A 20,494-nucleotide genomic window follows, 5' to 3' on the forward strand; every position below is an offset into this window, starting at 1 on the left:
CACAGAGCAACTGGGATGTGTGTCCCAGGTGGTGGAATGGGGTACCCCTGGCATGTTACATGCTGGGGTTGTCAGGCTATAATACGGAAAACCTGACCGCAAACCATAGTGGTGCACCGTGTTGGGAAAGTTCCCACGTTCCTCGCACGTTAAAGAACCCTGCTGTGATATTCGATAGGAGTAGGAACCACTGCGCTCCGCCACAGGAGGCTAATTTGCCCGACCTTACCCATCCCTCCCTTTTTCTAGTGGCAATCAAAATTTGTCAACCCTACTGTCTTTGTGTCCCATCCCATTTTTCATTTCATGTTCATCGTCTGCAAATATAGCTGAAATATTGCTGCTCGGACGTTAAACCCCAACAATCAACCAATCAATCGTTAACTTAATAATCTGCGAAGCAGGTTTTTTTTTCAAGTGTTTGAGGCATTGCGGTTATTTTAAATAGACTGAAAAAGTATAACAGTCATTCCTTTATAAAATAATTTAAGTATCAAAATTTCAACAAATAAATAATTAAAAAGATTGACGACGTCATAGTCACATTACAAAATTTGGTCTATTAGATGATTTTTTTAATCCAATCAAAAGGCGTGTTACTTCTGAGTCGAAATTATATCTTCATGTATCATAACAGATTTTAGATTTAAGACCTATTAGTAATGTGGTTAAATTTGTTTAACAATGTCGATTCAAGGCAGTTGGAAGTGACCTATCTGACGAACGGAGAAGTGTAGGCGTTACATTTTCATTACAATCCTTTGTGTATTACGGTTTATCTCTTAAATGCACATGAAAGATCCAATATGAACAGTTTAGTGTGTCTACAAAATTCAAAACCCCTAAAATACCGAGGTTTAGTTTCTTTCAAAAATGAAGCCCCAACGGCATACTCTGGTAGAACATATTTGGCTCCTATTTCTATATTTTTGGGGGCTTATAGAAATTCTTGTATACAATTAACTTTTGAATTTGATTCTAATGCTGCTGGTGTGAGGTTACTCATTGGAACATTTCAAAAGCATAACATTTTTTTTCAATATTCATATGATTTGTATTTTTGAATTTGTACCAAATAAAAGATAACTTGAGTTATTATTATCAAATACAATTTTTTTATGAAAAAGATTTTTGTATGTGTATTTTGCAACCCATGAATCATACTTTACCTATGATAATAATCAGATTAGGTTTCATATATTTTGAATACTGGGCAATATTTAGATATGTTTGAAGGTGATTTGGTGTTTTACAAAGTATTAGGAACCCCTACCAAGTACTACGTATGCATAGTAACAACGATGTATAATGTTTCCGAGTCACGATTTTATATGAGTATGAGGAATGGTAGTATAAAGTTTGGATGTTATGGTGTTCAGCTGAGGTTTTCCGGAAGATCTTGCGTTAAAGCGAGTTTCTACAAATAGGAAGTTGATATGCTCTTAATTAATATTTTAATGGATACATTTCAATAGAAAGTTGAAGCTTGATAATAAGGGGTCGACCATTTGATTTGCGGGGTTGGGGGAAGGGGTGTACTGGCAAGTTTAGGAAATAATTTCTGGCCTACATTTTCTAGAAAATGAATAACTCTCCTACTTCAGTCAAGATTTTTTGAATAGTTAAATGGGATAAATAAATCATCTTTCCTCGATGTCGTTGAAAATAAATTTTCTGACCCGCAAATGTGCAAAACCAATAATATTCTGACCTCTCAAAATTTCCCTGCCTCCCCCACCCCCATTTTGAAGAATCAAATGGTCGAAGGATAAACAATATATAGCAATGTCATCAAAATTTTTCATCTCAAATTATTCTCTGTAATATTGGAAACATAAGATATTTTTACGTAAAATAAACTCGTTGGTGCTACGGCCAAGTACTAAGATTAAGGCTAAATGGAAAATCGATTACTGCTATCTAAATAGGTTAATTGTTGTGGTAAACGAGAGACAATTTTGTACAATACGTCACTTTCTGTTAGTATTAATTTCGTATAATTAATTACAAAATGTGTTGCAAAGTAAATGTGTTCCTTATCATTATCTTTTTGTGATATTGAAATGACTTGAACTTTATTCGTTGTAATGGATGTAATGAGATTAGTCATATTACTTGTAAACAAATGACTTGTATCATATTTGAATTTTGTGTTTGTGTTTGTGTGTGTGTGTGTGTGTGTGTGTGTGTGTGATTTGATGCTATATAATTCAAGATTCATGATCCTTTGTTTAGTTCAGCTGATACCATGATATTCTATTTACCTTCTTGATGCAAACATACCATTTGACCACAAATTAATTAAATAAATAAAATGTAGTATTAGCAGTAGTATTTTTATATAATACATGTATATTCAATCGTCATATTATAATATCAAACGAGAAATGTATGTACTTCATGTTTATGACTTAACAATATGTATCAGTGTGGATTAATTTGTAGTTATGAACGAATCATAGTCTTGCTGGCTTTTCTTTAAACTGGATATCTTACATTATTTATGTATCAAACATAATTCAATTAAATTATCAGTATAAATTCAACAGTACTATAACTAACGCTTTATTCCTTGCATTACATTTGGTATGACTTCCCGATAATGGATTTGGCTTCCCAATGCTGGATGTGGCTACCCATTCCGATATTTTTTTTATTTCGAGTACTTTTTATGTACAATTTATTTGTGTATATACATGTATATCTTCCTGTGTATAGGGTATGTAAGTCTCGTTCTAGTTTCATTTTCTTTTTCGATGTAGAACGTATTAAAAACCAAAGACCGATCAGTAATTTATTGTTTACTTCGGATGCTCGAAACTCTGTATAGCAATGCAAAATCTTCTAGTTTTTTCTTACAACATTTACCATGATTTTGTACACAGAAGGATTTTTACCCTTAACACTGAACTCAACGACCTCTTAATGACAAATCTTCATGCTTTTGAATGGTAGACTAGGACCCATTCTCGTGAAATCACGGGGTCACATGACGATACTTACATACCCTATTTGGTTCTACATTTGTAATGCGGCTAATAAGACCTAAATGAATCCTTGAAACACGTGTACAGCAAATCTCAATATGAGTGGTATTTTTGTGATTGGATAAGTAATTACTTACATTTGTTGTAATTTATTGAAAGAATTTTAACCACTGATATATACGTCAATAAATGAGTCGGACCATCGACGACAGTACAGATAGTGTCGGTTCTCAACAAAAGTGACGAACTCTCAAAATAATACTTCTATGACAGATTTAGGATAGTTCTAGTCAGCTCTGAATCCGACATCAATAAGACACTTTGCCATTTATTCATCTATATGTTTAAATTTGGGTTGCATTTTAAGGAAATGGCCTATGGGTATAATTTGCACATTTATTGTCTCAATGAATGGATATTGGAATAACACAATGAATCACTAATAATGTGCTACATTACTAATTTATTTTTGTATATTCTTCAATCTAGTCAATATTGTATTGATAATTGTTCTGTATATTCTCTTTCAATGTTTTTTGCTCATTTATTGAGCTAAATTCTGATTCTGAATTCTGTACAGGATGTCATCATTTATTTATGTCAAAATAATATGATCAACAACTCAAACAATTATTCACTTTTTGTACCCATATGAGTACTATTAAAGTTTTTAAACACTTGGAAACTGCCGAATCAGCAATTGAGAGGCCTAGAAATGCACTTATTTCGTATCTTTTCATAGTTTGTGGTATCAAAAGTGAATATAAAACGTTCCGATTCATCCAAGGCAGTAAAGATTTTTAAATAAAAAGCGATTCTCATTTGGTATTTTCTGAAGACGGTGATTGGAACCCCCTCCCCACTAAAGTATCTAAGGAGTCAGCTTCCAGATGTTGATAGTGGCTGGAAGAAAACGAATCTTTATAGCTGTCCAGTTAATCGACAGAGAAGGAATCTCATCAACTGGCCTCTCGTTATAGTACCAGTAGAGTGTATGATCTGAGCTAACTGTATACCGACAAGCTGTTGACAACGCAATACTTCATGACGGCTCGGAGTTGTGCTTGCCGTTATTCCAAGGGTCTCTAGTTTTAGTTCTACTACCATTTATGTTACACTGCTCGTCTGATTGTAATCGTTCATGATGAATCGAGCTGCCCTTCTCTGTATTTTCTGTACTGTATTGAATGATGTTTTTTTTCATAGTGGAGTTATCCTGCACTACTTCCGCATATTCCACTTGCGGTCTCACCGGACATTTGAATGTTTGTAGTTTGATTTTACGAAGACAGTCACGTTGAAGTTCCAACTCAGGAAGGCAGTGGTGTTATTCATCTTAATAATGGTGGCATTGAAATGGTAATTCCAACTGAGATTACTGTCGATGGTGGTTCCCAGGTATTTTGCTTAATCAGTTACTTTATCAGTTGTTGATGGATGAAGTATGCGCCGCTGATGGTATTGCGTTTATGATGGTTATCACACGTGTCCATTGAAGTGCATCAACTAGTCCTCTCATTGTCGTACTTTGTCAGTTCAATTTGCAGTTTGGTCTGATCTTTTTTCGATTGGATGTTACGATATAGTAGGTACTCATCGGCAAACAGTCTTGTCGTAGATTCAACTGACGAAGGTATGCCATTGATATTGACTAGGAACAACAATCCTTCAGACCTTTGGCTAGGTCATGGATACTTGTTATCAGCTGGCTTTCACAAGACCTCTTATTGGTTGTCATATAGTATGTTTCTCTCGAGATGATTGATGACCTGTCTGTGTACTATATGTTCGAGAACCTCTGACGTCCAACGGCTGATTCGACAGACAAACTGGAGCCGTGGGACGTCACAGCTTGTCCCATATAAAAAATATGGGATTTTCCTAGATAGTCGAAATTCTGTAAATTCAAGGAAAGACAGATATTTGTTGTTGTCTGTACGTCAGGCAACACTACCAACATGGTTTTTTTTTTTATTCTATCTTTATGAAATTTGCATACTGGTTAGTTTAACAAAATTTCACAATATGTAATTTTTACTTTGTTAGTTCCAGATCACAAACGATATTTTGTTATTTTTTTAAAATATCTATAGGGTTTGTAAGTCTCGTTCTAGTCTTATTTTCCTGACCGGAATTTCATATCCGAAAACCGTTCTGCAATTTATTGTTAATACTTCCGGGATCTGGAAATACTGCATTACAATGCAAAATTTTAATTTCATGCTATTTCCTTACACTTTTAATTTATCGTGCAGAAATAGATATTTGTCATTTTTATCGGTACTTTATTACGTAAAGATGACGTTCTTTTAACATTGACCTCACCGTTCTGTAAGTAACAAATCTCTGTGCAATAGAATGGTAGACTATATAATAATTATCCAAAAGGCATTCTTGTGAAACCACAGAGTCACATGACGAGACTTACATACTCCATCTCAAAACAATAATTACTGCAGAAAAGCTCGTACACAATATTGTTAGTATTATAAACTTTCATTACATACTTAGTCTTAACTTTTCAAGAGCCAACAAAGCAGAAAATTTTAAGCTCAAAACGCGCTAAATCCCGTGTTTTTTTTTTTTTTTATATGGGACGAGCTCTGACATCCCTTTCTCGGTTCGCGGGACTACGTTTCAGGAATTAGCCACTAGCTATACACTCTCACGTTATATTTGTATATGTATATAACATGCCGAATATTGTGATCGGGAACCCGTCTACGACGTCCCACGACGCCAGCTTGTGTTGGACGTCAGGGCAATCTCGGACTATACTGCTGTCCCTTGCCCCAATCGGACAGTAATCCAGTCTGTCGGGTTGGAGGGTTACTTACCTTTGCCCATCTAAAAAAACGAAGTCAAAGTCGGCAATATATATATAATAAAAAACAATTGAAATTGAAGTGGTGTTACGTGAAAAGCATAGTATAGTTTTCTTGTTAACGGGAACAGAAATAAGGGCTTGTTTTTCAAAAGGTCGTAATCTATAACGCGTTTTTATTGCCATTCAGTTTATATTCTATTTTTAGCACCAGAAAACCCTCAAATCGATAACCTTCGTGGTTGGTGTATAAAAGTTGTATGATGTATTTAATTGGCCTTGTTTTCGGTTGACCAAACCGTGACCTTTCCGTGAACAACTTTAATATATAGATTTGGTGCAAATAAACAGGTAAGTTGTGTTTCTGTTAACTTGCAGCGTTCATAGCATAATGATGCAGACTTGTTACGTGGGGACGGGGGTCACTGTATATGTGCATATGGACTTGTACTTGTTTCAGGCCATCAATTAATCGTAACGATTTGGATTATTCACATGCCCTCAATATTTCAAAGTTATATACATGTACATATTGTCTCGAAGAAGATAATATATTGTAGTACGTACGTGAGCTTAGGTAATCCTCCCACCACTTTGCACCCTTCCACTACTAAAACAGAATCCGAGAATATGCTTTGGGGACAAATTGATTCGTAAATGGGAGGTTATGATAACATAATGAAATTGATGAATTGGAGGAGCGCGAGTAGTCCGAATTTCCTCTGACCCTGCAACCCTCCTCTTTTTTATTTGGATATTGATATGTCGGGCTGGGGTCAGAACGATGTGCCATACAAAAAGTTTGAGATTTAGCGGTACCGCGGAGTATCGCCCTTCAACCGCTTGTAACGACTTTCAAGTTGAAATTGTTAGTTCGATTCCGGAATCATTTTCCTGTATGCTGATACCAAATTTGCTACAAAAATTATATTTATTATTGAAGGTTCGATGATTTTCCACGAGAAACCCTGTTTTGTTGACATTTTGAACCGTAATAGAGAGTAGGCGGAGCTTGTTACTTTTGGAACGGAAGGGTAGCGGGCACGTAATTTTTCAGCGGAATTTTGAAATAATCTGTTGGATTCCGGTTTTAAAAATCGTTTCTGCTCCGTTCCGTTCCAAAGGTAATAAGCTTCTGGAGCAGGGTTATTTTGCTACAAGATGAAATCATCACTACAAAAGTTTTATGGTTGTCATTATGAATTCGTGGGTCGTTACGATGTATCCATCTGCGCCATGAAAACTGATTTTTTTTTCAACGTGTCATAGTTTTCCTTTCCTCGTTTGTCTACCCCGGACCTGACTTTTTATGAGCAGCTCGGTGGTTGTTTCTAGAAAAGCAGAGAACGCTTATGTATGATTTTAGTTACTTTATGTTCTTTGTTGTGTAATGTCTGTTTTCAATCTCTGGTCTTTGTCCCTGCATGGATTACATTCTTTAGATTACCTCTATACCCTTGGTTCCCTTGACTACTCTTTAATTAAAGTGCGGATCAAGTTAGAATTTTCAATTTAATCGATTCCTTTACATTATTTGAATCGTTCTCATTGAAGGATCAATAGGTGCAATCCTCACAAGTGGTTTCCAAGGCGACCAATTATTATTTGGGAGTAAAAACGTCTTTTTTGCTAATTTATTCCATGCACATGAAACCATTTGTTTTCTGAAAGTTTGGTAAAAATCTGGTTCAACCCATCTCCGGTATTTTTTATTTTCATACTCCGTCTTTGTAGGATGCCAATATGTTAGAAAATAGCTTGCCCCTCAACCTCTGGCTTTTCTGGAGCATTAATTATGATTCGGGACTTTTCAAGGAATTTAGGTGATGTCAACCTCCTTAAATTTATGTGCGTTCATGCACCTCACTTCCCAGGTTGGTTGTCAGTACATTATACATCGGATACATGTATTTTTTGTTAATGTTATTTGCTACTGGTCCGTGAATCCCCCATAAAACTGTGATAATTGTGGATTTGCCGGATGGTCCATTGAACTTCACATTAATGTTATTAATCAAATGTACTGCCCAATAAATTAATTTGAGATAAATACTGTAATCTGATTGGTTAAAATAATTTTGTTATATCTCAATGGATAAAAAAAAATATTGACACGCCCCTATTTAGTTAAATTCAGGGCTACTTTTCGCATGTTTTAAGAGAAAAGTATATTTTAAAATTAATTTATAAGAATTTTCTGTAATAAAAATTTTGTCTATAGAAAAATAACAGAAATTTTCCATGCGCATATTTTGTTTATTGTACTTCGCGCAATAAACAAAATGCACATGGAAAATTTCTGTTATTTTTCATTAGACAAAATTTGCATTATTGCCAATTCTTAAAGATAGAAAATTTGGGATTAACTTGTTGTTCAATGTTTAAGTACACTGGTTCAGTATATTGCAAGTAGGACAAATATTTACATGTAATAAAGAAATATATCCGATAAAGAACTGAAAATTACACCGCGAAGAACTAGCCTTATGTATTGCCTTCGGTCCACCATGACTTTTATACACTGTAAAGGTAGCTAGACTGAACGCAACGGTATTCCAGTAGGTATGGGTCACTTCGACCTAGTTTTTGACAGAAAAAAAAATATTTCCTAAGCATTTAAGGGGACGTACTCTGGGTACGTCTTTTCTTTGGATCCTCGCCTGAATTTTGCACACTATACTTTAAGTGATATCATAATTATAGAGTGATATGTCCTCTCCGTCTTGCGAAAATACAAATGTAATCTGTTTTCTTTACAACATACTATACTCTTACCAATCCCTCTCGTTAAATATGAGGCTGCGTTCTATACGATTTTTTCGGTCTTGTCATACTGCCTTTTCATTGTCGCTGAGTATAATTTTTATCATTCGCTATTCTACTGACTTATCCAAGGGCATGTTGGAATGTACCCATATAACTAGATACAAAAATATTACTGTGTCATGCCTTTCGGCTTATCAAGGTTATGTTGACAAAAAGTGCTTAATCAAATAAATGAATGCACTTCCGTGGGCTTTGCATGAACTAGGTTTTTCACATCTAACATGTGTCTTAGTATTTTTACAACAAGAAGGACCACTTAACATTAAATTATTCACAGATAACAAGGTAAATTGACGTTGTCTGGAGACATTTCGAAATATCAAGTCTAGTTCAATATTTACTTAAAGCTGCATTAGCTGCCAAATTTGTTAAGTTTTGATTCTACTGAATTTTGCTGATTCAATGAAGTAAGTTTGTACTAATGCAATTGAAGCAATAGAAGTCAATAATGCCTACAGAATATTGTGAAAACAACGTTTTTTTTTTTAATCAGTGAAGATCGAAAGGTCTGATCTAATTATTTTTCGCCATTACTTCCGAAGACTGCCGACAGAATATTCACCAGGGTTAAAAATACTTTAACCTTGAGAAAAGAATAACAATAACGGATAAATGTTTTCATTTCATTTCATCTATTTCTTGATTAGTTTATAAATAAATAATGACCATATTTGAGCCGCATTATGTCACAATACGTAAATTTTAAAAGGATCCTGCGTTATATTCGGACTTTTTTCTTTTACGGCTTGAGTCCGTCGGTCTTCATTACCGTTGAATAACCACTTTCGCTTTGCAATCAGATCTGTTATTAGAGAAGCAACCCTTACAACACATGCGCGGATTAAGGTCACCAGAGGTCACATGCATACGAACTTGTCTAGGTCGATTTTTTGTCTTGCAAGACGATAAATATATAGCCACCTATTCCATGTATTTAATGCGTTTTATTTGTGGATATCAAATGAAATTGTACAGGAAAAGTACACTTTAGTAGAAATAATTCAGAGTAAGGTATATTTCAAAAGAAACAAAAATTTACAAAAAATGACAGCTAATGCAGCTTTAATGGATACACAGGCCAGTAACTTCTTTACCAATCCGACGAACTAATTTTATTTATGGGTCGAAAATTTTGGCCTCACTTTCTACTTTTGTATGCGTGTCATTGTATTTTATTTGCATATATTTAGCTTTCTTTTACTTTTTAAATGTGGCTATTGTTCACTTAGTTATTATTCTTGTCGAAACTGACATGTAAGGGTTCTAACTTTAAAATTTTGAAACCCTACCTAGCTGTCAGGGAGTAATAGGGACGAACAGTTATAAAGGTGAAAATTGTCGACCCAGATTGAAGAGACGAGGTGCCCCTCAAAATTTATCTTGATTTGAAAATACAGTATCATCCATCGATCTACAAGTCTTTATTTTTTTGAAGAAAATAAGGAGGAAACTCGAGGTGTGATTTATGAACTAGACTGATAAAAAACGAAGCTAATTCTTCCTTGTTTGTAATAATCAAATATTCGTTAGGTGGTGTGGTTGAGATAGTATGTACCTACAATTTAAACTTGAAAGATTTTACATTACATATATATTTGTGCAAATGTAAGCGTACTCCAGGGGATGTCTTGCAGACTGTTTTTTTTTACTTAATGTTGGAGAGTGGAGGAATAGAATTTCAACCTCAAACGTTACACATGTAATGCTCCTTATATGATCAAATACGGTAACCCCTCTTTTCTGCCCCACATTGTTTAAACTTTTTTTTTTGTTGGTTTGGTTTTATTACTCAATACATCTGGAAAGAGGCAAGTTATTAAGCACCATTTATATCGTAGTACGTCATCGCTACATGAGGTGAAGCTAATCTGCCGCTGCTGTAATTTGTAATTCGAATTTTGTACCATCGTCCCCACAAAACCTGACAATTTTGTGATATACCAGTGCTATTTTTTAAGATTAGGAGGTAAGGTTGTAGGTATCCTAAGAAGTATATTTTTATTACAGAAGATGACGGAAGACTTCCGGTTTAATCTAATAAGTATATTAGATCTCCTACAATGCGTTAACGTAATCTGTTTTACGTGTTGTCCTGTGCATTTTCAGATTTTGAAATTATAAATTTGTCCGTGTTAGAGTCATGAGATTATTATTGCTAAGTATAAAAAGTAGTACGTGCTGTAAACAATGTCATTGGTTCTCGTAGACGGCTCAAGCTTTAGGATCATGGTCAGCAATTTCCTTTAACTCTTGATCAGCTTACAGATTATAAAAAGAATATACACGTAAACAACTATATTTGCCATGAAGATTATTTCATTTAAGGTTTCTTAATTCTGCATGTACATTTATGAGTTATTTTTTTCAGTTTACTTCTCAGTTTGAGGTAGAAAGGGCGAGACTAAACTAACTTAAAAGTGTAAATTTACTGGTACAATTAATACACTTTAAACATCCGTCACCATAACAAGCGATGGTTAGTATTACTTCTGTATCGTTTCAGGGAGTGAACAATGCCGATGTATAGTTCAAAGGAATTTTTGACTGGTCTTGCCACGGGAGCAGCTGGTTTTGGAGTATTGGTTGGTCTTAAATATTTGATCACCAATGGGACAGGTATGTAAGAAATTCAAAGGCTTTCCTTACGCTATACAGCTTGTGAAATTCAGCTAATATTTATTGAGTTGCTTTGCTATGGAAGCCCATTGAGGTTATTGTTATACATTTTTTTTATTATCCACTTAAATGTTGGACTTACTAACTTTCAGGTTGGAATTATCGACTTTAAAGTCGAAATTATCAACTTCAATATTGAAATTTTCAACTTTGATGTCAACAAAACGGACTATAAAAAGTTGGAAATTTCAACATTAAAAGACCACAAAAAAATGTGACCATAATGGACTTCCATATTTTGCTTTAGAACACCGTTCGAAGTAATATACACAGAAAGATTACCCAGACCACTCAGCTTTGTTCTGCTATTCGTCTGTAGCTTCATATGACTGTACGAGACAGGCCCATGTTTGTTTGAAAGTGAATCAAAATTCAATTGTCTTCGCTATGATACAAACATTCGTAGGTGTGCAAATTGTTCTCAAAATCAAACTGTCACTTCTTTTTCTGCAACTAGACTCGGGTAGGGTCGTTACGGGAACCTAAAGATTCTTTTCTGTATATTCCTTGATTTCGTTTTTGCGTCTGTAGTTACTGTTAACTTAATGCTTCTATTCAAGGACATTGTCAGTTGCTCAATTGCTTTTTTCATCTATACCTGCAAACAATGCGAATTGAATCCTCGCAAATCGTGTTGCAGGACTCTCTTTTTGTGCAGTTTGTTTTTTTATATTTTTGACTAGATTTTGATTTTTTAACAGAAAAAACACGCTTTGAAAGTTGGCTTTTGGCGAGATAAAAGTTATTTTGTTTCCATAGTATTGTTTGGCATGGTACTACTGTAGCATTAAGATAGCAAAACCCATCCATCAAATAACGACTTGTCATGTCTGCCGTGACTACATGTATGTTTTTTTTTATATTTCTGTTCCATGCATTATCTCATTAAGAAGCGCTCTTATCAATGTATTAATCATGGTTTGTGTCAAACCTGAGAAAAGATATAGGATGATTAGAAGTACAGTTTGTTAATGAGTCCTTCTACAAATGAACGAGACTTCTAAATCCATCTGATAAGTATAACAAGTTATTTAAGGAATGACTGTTATATTTTTTCGGTTTATGTAGAAATAATCTTATTTAGGGAATTGAGTTTATTTCAGATAGACCGAAAAAAATATAACAGTCATCCTTATGATTTAATTTTAGCATCAAAAAAGGTTGATGACGTCACAGTTACAAAATAAAATTTGGTATACGAGATAAGAGACAAAATTTTTAATCCAATTAGAAAACTCGTTACATCAGAAAATGAATTATTTGAAGATATACTATTTGAATTTCAATATGCTATAATTGAGAATGTGTTTTACAATGCATGTCTATTATAGAATTAACTTGTGTGTTACAGCATATTTCCCATCATGTGCTAGCTATTAGATATAAAGTGAGGGCAAAAGTCCGAGCTTCCTATTTGTTCACATTATTATATACTTGCTATCGACAGTTGTACAGTCACGGATCCATGGACTTCGAAAAAGGGGTCCAGACTACTGTTCGCTTATTTTTGCCCAAAGTTTGAACGAAACTAACCAAATCTTCCCCCCCCCCCAAAAAAAAAGATTACTTTGAATATAGGGTCCCCAAGCTTTATTTACTCAGTTTTGTCCAAGTTTAAAGCAAAAAATTAAAAAGAAAGGGGTCTAATTCCCGGAATCCCTCCTACATCCGTTACTGTTGATATGCTTTCTCCACTGTGCCTTATCAAGCAAAGTTAACATTTGTTATTTCTCCACTAAGGATGTCAAATGTCAATGTTTTGTAAGTATGCATGTCTGCCATAGCATGGGCTTTAATTCTATATCATTATACATATTTAACAAACATTGCATGTAGAGCTAAAACTTATACTTATTAATTTTAGATAGAATTGCTTCTGCTATTTGTAAGAATCAGGCAAAATGGGAAAAATCTGAAACATACATGTCAAAACCCCACAGATCTGACAATGTAATGTCACTCAATGATACTCTCTCTTTTTCAAAAGACCATTATTTGATCTCTGCATTGCTGGCTTTGCTCAGAATTTTTCAATAGAATCTTAGAAAAAAATAGGTTTTTAACATAGTTATCTGCCCTTGAAATGTTCATTTTCAGTGCATTTCAATGAAATTGTAACTCAATGGTCCAGTATGATATGACAAATCTTGTCTGTTTTCCTTGATTCTGATGGGGCAAATAGTCAAATTACACTATCGAAATTTTTTTTTTCATACCATGTTTCACCTACTGCCAGATTCTTACAGGGACTGACACTTAATGTATTACATGCACAGGTTGATTTTCTAATATTAATGTACCAGGCCACACAAAATGTAACCCTGTTTCCGGTCTCTGAACTGTTGAATGCATTTCAGGCGATCCGAAATTTGCTTTTCAGGGACACGAAACAGTGCTATATGTAGTTTGTATTCAGGTGCTTTATATCAATCTCGTGTAAGCATCAAAGTAACTTGGGATTGATTTCATTCTGTTTCAAATGAAAGCTTGAAAGGCCTTGGTGAAATTGAATATGATACAAATATGTCACTTATTTCAAGAGTTATGTCCCGTAATTTTATACTAAAACTGTGAACCAGATTGATATTTTTAAAATTAAATCGTGAACCATCTTTTCAGTTGGATCTCTTTTGGCTTAGACATAGTCACGTGTAATTCCTTTTGGCCTGTGGTCAGTTCCAAAACAAAATCTGAATTTGCGGCTCAGTATTACCCCTCAATAATGTATGTCTCAGTGTCATCCCTTAATAAGTTGTGTCACAGTATCACTCCTCGTATTCCAGCAACATCCCCCAACAACTTATGGCTCAGTGTCACCCCTCAATAACTTGTGGCTCAGTGTCACCCTCATTGACTTTTGTCTCAGTACCACACGTTAATAAATTGTGGCTCTGTAGTATACATCTATAACTAACATCTAATTAGTAAGTGTCATCCCTCAAAAACTCGTGTCATAGTACCCTTAATAACTTGATGCTGAGTATTACCCCTTAAGACTTTGTGTTTCAGTATCCACCTTCAATAACTCAGTATCACCCCACAGATAAGTGCTGCTCAATATCATTCCTCAGCAACTTATGGCTTAATACCACTCCTCAGTAACTAATGCCCCAGTATCACCCCTCAATAATTTGTGACTCTTTATTGGCCCTCAATAACTTGTGTTTCAGTATCACACCTTAAGGTAGTAGACCTGGGGTAAGGGACACAACTCTTTAAATTCATTGGAACGTTTGTATTCACCATTGTATATCCATCTCATGTAAGCATCAAAGTAACTTTGGTCTGATTTCATTCTGTTTCAAAAGGAAGCTTGAAATGCTTTCCTGAAATTGTATATGATACAAACATATAACTTGTATTTCAGTATCACCCTTAGTAACGTGTGTCGCTTTATCACCACTCACTATCTTGTGTTTCTATATCATTCCTCCCGAACTTATTGCTGAGTATTACCCCTCAATAATTTGTGGCTCAATATCACCCATCAATGACGTATGGCTCAATTTCACCTATCATCTACTTAGGTCTCAGTATCATCCCTCTATAATGTATGGCTTTTCATCATTCTTCATATAATAACCTTTGGCTCAGTATCACCCATTTCTAACTGTGATCCAGTATCACACATCCCTAACTTGTATCCAAGTATCATCCATCACTAAATTGTGTCACAGTATCACTTCTCTATAACTTTTGTCACTGCGTCACCCCCTCAATTACGTGTTGCTCTATACTATCCCTCAAAAACTTGTGTTTCATACTTCTCTTACCTAACTTATGACTGAGTACCACCATCGATTACTTGTGATTCAATATCACACATTAATAATTTATGGCGCAGTATCACCTCTCAATACCTTGTAACTCAATATCACTCTTCAATAAATTAAGGCTCAGTTTCACCCTTCAACAACTTATGTCTCATTATCATCCCTGTGCCACGTGTGTCCCTGTATCACTCCCCCAATAATCTTCGGCTCTGTATCACCCTTCAATAATTAACTTTTGGTTGTGTATCAATAACTTAATTGTGGATCTGTATAACCTCTCTCTAACTTGTATCACTGTGTCACCTCTCAATATATTGTGTATCTATATCAATCTTCTCTTATTTGTGTACCAGTATTATCCTTGAAGTTCTCTAACTTGTGTTACGGTGACATCCCTCCCTTTTGTGCATAAACCTCAGGCGTCCGTCATTTTTTTAACCGTTCAAGATCCAATTTACAATGCGCTTTTCACAACCCAAAATGGTTGCTTGACAAATTATTTAAGAAATCATTTCCGGCAACTCCATTTTTTCGTTTTCGGTTTCAATGTTGGTTTTATTTATTCATTTTTGTTTTTTTTGGTTTGTTTGTTTGTTTTTGTTTTTTTTTAAATTATTTTATTACCGTGGGTTAGCAAGAATTGTAAGGAATGCAACTTCTCATATTAAAAAAAAAACGCCGTCTCGTAGGTTACTGAACATAATTTTACGTTTTTGATAAATCAGACTTTTCACATTTCTATCAACAGATAATAGTATAGGAACCTTACTGAAGTTTAAGTACATGTACATATATTTATCAATGGGTACTTGTCAAGCTAAAGGGAAATTCGGATGTATGCGTTTTCCTCAATGGTGGGTCGTAAACTAGTCTCGTATATCATTTCAGCTTTTCATCCATCAGCTCGGCCCCGAAATCTGAAAAAGGGTGTGAGGAAATTGAGAATATTGGTTTGCGGCGGAGGAAATGGTGCCCATTGTATGGCCGGTGTTGCTGGATCTCACGAAGACGTAGACGTTCAGATCTTAACTTTGTTCCAGGATGAAGCAGAAAGATGGACAAACATATTAAAAACAAACTTTCTTACTGTTTACGAACCACTTGTAAACGGAGGACACATGGAAATTTCAACGAAACCGAAATTCGTGACGAAAAATCCACAGAAAGCAGTTGAAGGCGTTGACATTATTTTCATGGTAGTGCCTGCCTTTGCTCATGCTCAGTATCTGAATGCAATCGCACCATATGTAAAACCTAACACTGTTATTGTTGGCATGCCGGGACAAGCTGGGTTCGAGTTCCAGTGTAGAAGTATCTTGGGAGAAAAGGCGTCCCAATGCGCAATTGCCTCATTTGAATCTCTTCCTTGGGCATGCAGAGTTGACGATTTTGGGAAACACGTCATACTAATAGGCTTCAAGGATGTACTTGGAATGTCTATTCTACAGGGGAAGAATTGTACGTTACCGTTTCCAATAGTAGAAACCATTCAAGAAATTTTCGGAAAGAAACCGAAGATAAATTTGGTACAAAACTACATAGCAATTAATCTAATGGCAAAGTCTATCATACATCCGCCAGTTATGTACGGTACGTGGGGTACCTGGGATGGGAAACCAGTGAAAGAAAAGCCTTTGTTTTACCAAGGTGTTGACGAAAAACAGGCAAGTTTCCTATCTCAAGTAAGCGACGAATGCATTGCTGCGGCTAAAGCAATTGAAAAGAAACAAAGCGGACTCGACATGAAAGACGTTATTCACATATTTGAATGGTACAAAACTTACTATCACGACGAAATATCGGACAGTAGCTCTTTAATGATGGCCATGAGAACAAACGCAGCCTATGATGGACTCGTACATCCAATGAAGACCGTAGAGAACGGTTTCCTTCCAGACTTTAACTATCGCTACACTAGAGAAGACATTCCGTTTGGGCTTGTAGTAATGAAAGGAATTGCTGAGTTAGCAGATATAGCCACTCCCGTCATGGACAAAATAATTCTGTGGGGACAGGATAAGCTTGGAAAGGAGTATATTGTTGATGGCAGGGTGAAAGGCAAAGACATCAAGGAAGCCAGAGCGCCACAATCATTTGGTTTAAACACACTAGATTCATTGTTTGACATATAAAATGTGTGGTAGAGAACGCTTTACAATGTTTATTTCTATATATATAATATATAGTAGGTAAAAGGTAGTCGAACCCTCAAATCTCAGGTTAATTATCAAGATCTTACAAATTCTTAGTACATATCATATCTTTGTAATAACGTTTTCAGTGGTGTGGGAATCAGTTCAAAATTAATTAACACAAAGTAACTTGGAACACTACCGGCCATGGCACTTCGTTTGTCAGACAGTGACAGAAAAAATATTTCGAAAAAAATTGTTGAAGTAGGTTCACGCAGTTCAGGGGCGGATTCAGAAACTTTGAAAAGGGGATGCCAGCCGGTATTCCTCAGAAAAAGGGGATGCTAGGACATTATTTATCATTTTTTGTTAATTTTACACATGAAAATGAAAAACAAATTTATAACGAGGAGGGGTGCTAACCCCTTGCACCCCCTTTTTTGGATCCGCCACTGCAGTTCATTTAAGATACATGTTTACTATAATATATATATATATAATTGCAATTTCTACCCTTTTGTTGATTTTTTTTGGTCAGATTTGGCTATTTATAATCATTCGAACTTTTACGATATAATTGTATTGGTTTTAGAAAGCATCGGTTGATCTCAAATAGAAACGTTCATATTCATGTATTTTAAAAGGTCTTCTGTGCTTTATGTATGATTCAGAACTATGAATTAGTCGCGATCTTCTCAACTTGTATAAGAAAAGTATATGGGAGATCTTAAGTAAGATTTGGCATTAAAATCATTCAATAAATTCAGTACTTTTTCTACCCATTATTATTCTGAAGATATACATATACATACAATCAACAGTGTAGTCTTTTGACATTCCTTTATTAGATTTATTATTTTTCTTGCCGTTGTAAGATCACTACCTCAGTTTTGAGCCAAAGAGGAACCACATTTTTTTTAACTTTTTGACAATGAATTGTATAATTTTTTTTTTGTGACCTCTTGTTTTTGAATTAAGAGGGGTTTGCGTTACCGAAGAAGTATTGATGTATCAAATGTTATTGTTTTTGTTGCAGTTGATTTGTTCGTTTGAAATGGATCAAATTTTATGTTTCAACCAAATTTCCAATCGGAACTACTCGGCTATTTCCGCTACACTAAAAAAATAGTTTTCTTTCGTGTAACAACAAAGTCTGAGGAGTTCCGATTGCCAAGTGCGTAACATAGCTGCAGAACGAATGACATGTTATTTACAGTGAAGAAGAATAAGTGCCTTCCCTGTATAACCACCATACTGACACGGGTTTAGTTTGATTTACATTATACATGTAATCACGTTTGTTCAAAGGTTGTCATGGTAATTTTTTAAAGCTATGCATGCAGCGTTTTGTACATTCTTATTACATTCTGTACTTTTTCTCTATAAAACTTATTTGAAATTTATATATTGTTTTTGCCTTTCCAACTCAGAGGAGAACTATAGCCTAAGAACGCCTATATACTACTGCAATCCAAATGTAAGTGCCTGTGTAATCACCCCGAAAATTCCATTATATAGTAATTAAGTCTTAAGTTTTTTTTGAAAAAAATTGAATATATTAACATACATTTTACAAAGTCGTAAAAAAGTTGGATGAATTTATTCAATGACACTCTGAACTTTACTGGACTACTTAATTTTCTTTGCGTATTGCGATTTACCCATGACATATACGGTCGTGTGCACCTGTCTGTCATAGAAAGACATAAAAAAAGACGGAAGAAGTGTATCATATTGAACCCACAACATGGCATTTTCCATATCGCCCTCGATTTCAGCCCGAAACTCCCATATGACGCCCGAGACGTAGTCGGGAGTATGTACTTGGGCAATATGGAAAATGCCATGTAATAACCTATTTAGTATCAAATATTTATAACTTCAAATGGATTATAATCAACGAGATAAAAAAACAATGTGTACACATATCAACAATTAAATAAAAAAAACAATAACTTCGCTCAAGTAAATATGAAAAGAAGCTCCATGTTTTATTATCACAAAAGGTGTCACTAAATTATGGCAAAATTTCTCTTATTTCAAAGAGAAGCACCTTGAAGAATTGGAGATCTCAGAGATCTAGAAGCATTTATGTTTGCATTAATGGCAAATAATGTCCTAGCACCCCTCCCTTTTTCTGAGGAATCCCGATTGGTAGCCTTTCTTTTCAAAGTATCTGGATCCTCCCCTGGAGTTACCGTGAATTTTATTACTTCGTTGCTGGCCATTCCAGTGCTAACTTAAAGGTTTGTTTACATTTTGAAGACATTGTGGGAGTATTTGAAAGTACATGTATTACCAATTTGTATTTAGTCTTTGTTACGTTTCACTATATCCGTTCTTTTTCTATTGCCAACTGACCAAAGACGAAAATTTCCTTGACTTTATCATAGAACATTAAACTTCTCAATCTCTACATTTGTATGTGGAACTAAGTTAATATGACTCAAAGTTGCTATTTACATATAATTCTTCTCGGGAAAAGACTTTCAACCGATCTGAAGAATTTGGAACGATCTGAGTTTCGCATCTTGTGTTATACGCGTCATTAGCGTTGTACAGCAGAATACAATAGAATACTGAGATCGTTTCTAGCCTTACCAGAAAGGCATGGTGCCATATACATGTACATGTATAATATTTTTCCTAACTGCCTATTTCTGTTGTAAAATAGTGCATATCTAATGCATGTTTATAGTTATCATATTTCAATTGCTGATTATTATTTTTTTTGTATTTTTTTTTCTGTTATTACTTCATGTACGTTATGACTCTTACACATTAAGCACTTTTGTACTGTTCTTACCCTGAGTTATATATTTGTAATCTCCAGCTAGAGGAAATAAAGAATTGTCGATATATGTTTCTAAGATTTTTATCAATTTATGCCGATGATTAGATTTGATATGGCACTCGCCAGAGACTATAGATTTGTAAAGCGAGTTGGCATCTGCAACTGTATTTTACGCCGCCGCGGGAAAATTGTTCCATTTTGGATACACCGTTAAGGTTCAAATGCAAACACTTCGGTCATCTTCACTGTTATTTCTAAAATATCAAGTTTAATTCCAGGACAGTAACGCATATAAATACTTTTCATTCGAACTAAATATGCTGAAATTACTCAGGTTTGAATAAACAACGATCCAACTAAAAATAGTTGACCTCTAACCTCTTATCTGTATTTTTTAAATTTAACCACATAAAGCATTCGCTTATTTTCGAGAATCAAGTTGTCTACAAATGTTAGACGCACAATTAGCTATTTGAAGTTTA

The 20,494-nt window shown here is 34.9% G+C and overlaps 1 protein-coding gene across 6 annotated transcripts; it reads left to right on the forward strand.

The window, feature by feature from the left end:
* The first annotated feature begins 637 nt into the window (after positions 1-637).
* LOC148610269 (opine dehydrogenase-like) lies at positions 638-18,621 on the forward strand. 6 transcript variants are annotated; one of them, XM_088542578.1, is made up of 4 exons: positions 6,029-6,162; positions 11,141-11,253; positions 13,054-13,074; positions 15,975-18,621. In XM_088542578.1, exons 2-4 carry the CDS (start codon positions 11,151-11,153, stop codon positions 17,216-17,218), a joined length of 1,368 nt encoding a protein of 455 aa, XP_088398704.1. In that variant the 5' UTR covers positions 6,029-6,162; positions 11,141-11,150; the 3' UTR covers positions 17,219-18,621. The 6 variants fall into 6 exon arrangements, with proteins under 6 accessions (XP_088398708.1, XP_088398704.1, XP_088398703.1 ...); XM_088542577.1 differs by lacking the exon at positions 13,054-13,074 and adding an exon at positions 13,178-13,198; XM_088542579.1 differs by lacking the exons at positions 6,029-6,162; positions 13,054-13,074 and adding exons at positions 8,816-8,922; positions 13,178-13,198.
* Positions 18,622-20,494: the final 1,873 nt, after the last annotated feature.

Source organism: Perna viridis, chromosome 8, assembly GCF_037379345.1.
Source record: "Perna viridis isolate PV_CMFRI_1.1 ecotype Kerala chromosome 8, ASM3737934v1, whole genome shotgun sequence".
NCBI classification, from domain to species: Eukaryota; Metazoa; Mollusca; class Bivalvia; order Mytilida; family Mytilidae; genus Perna; species Perna viridis.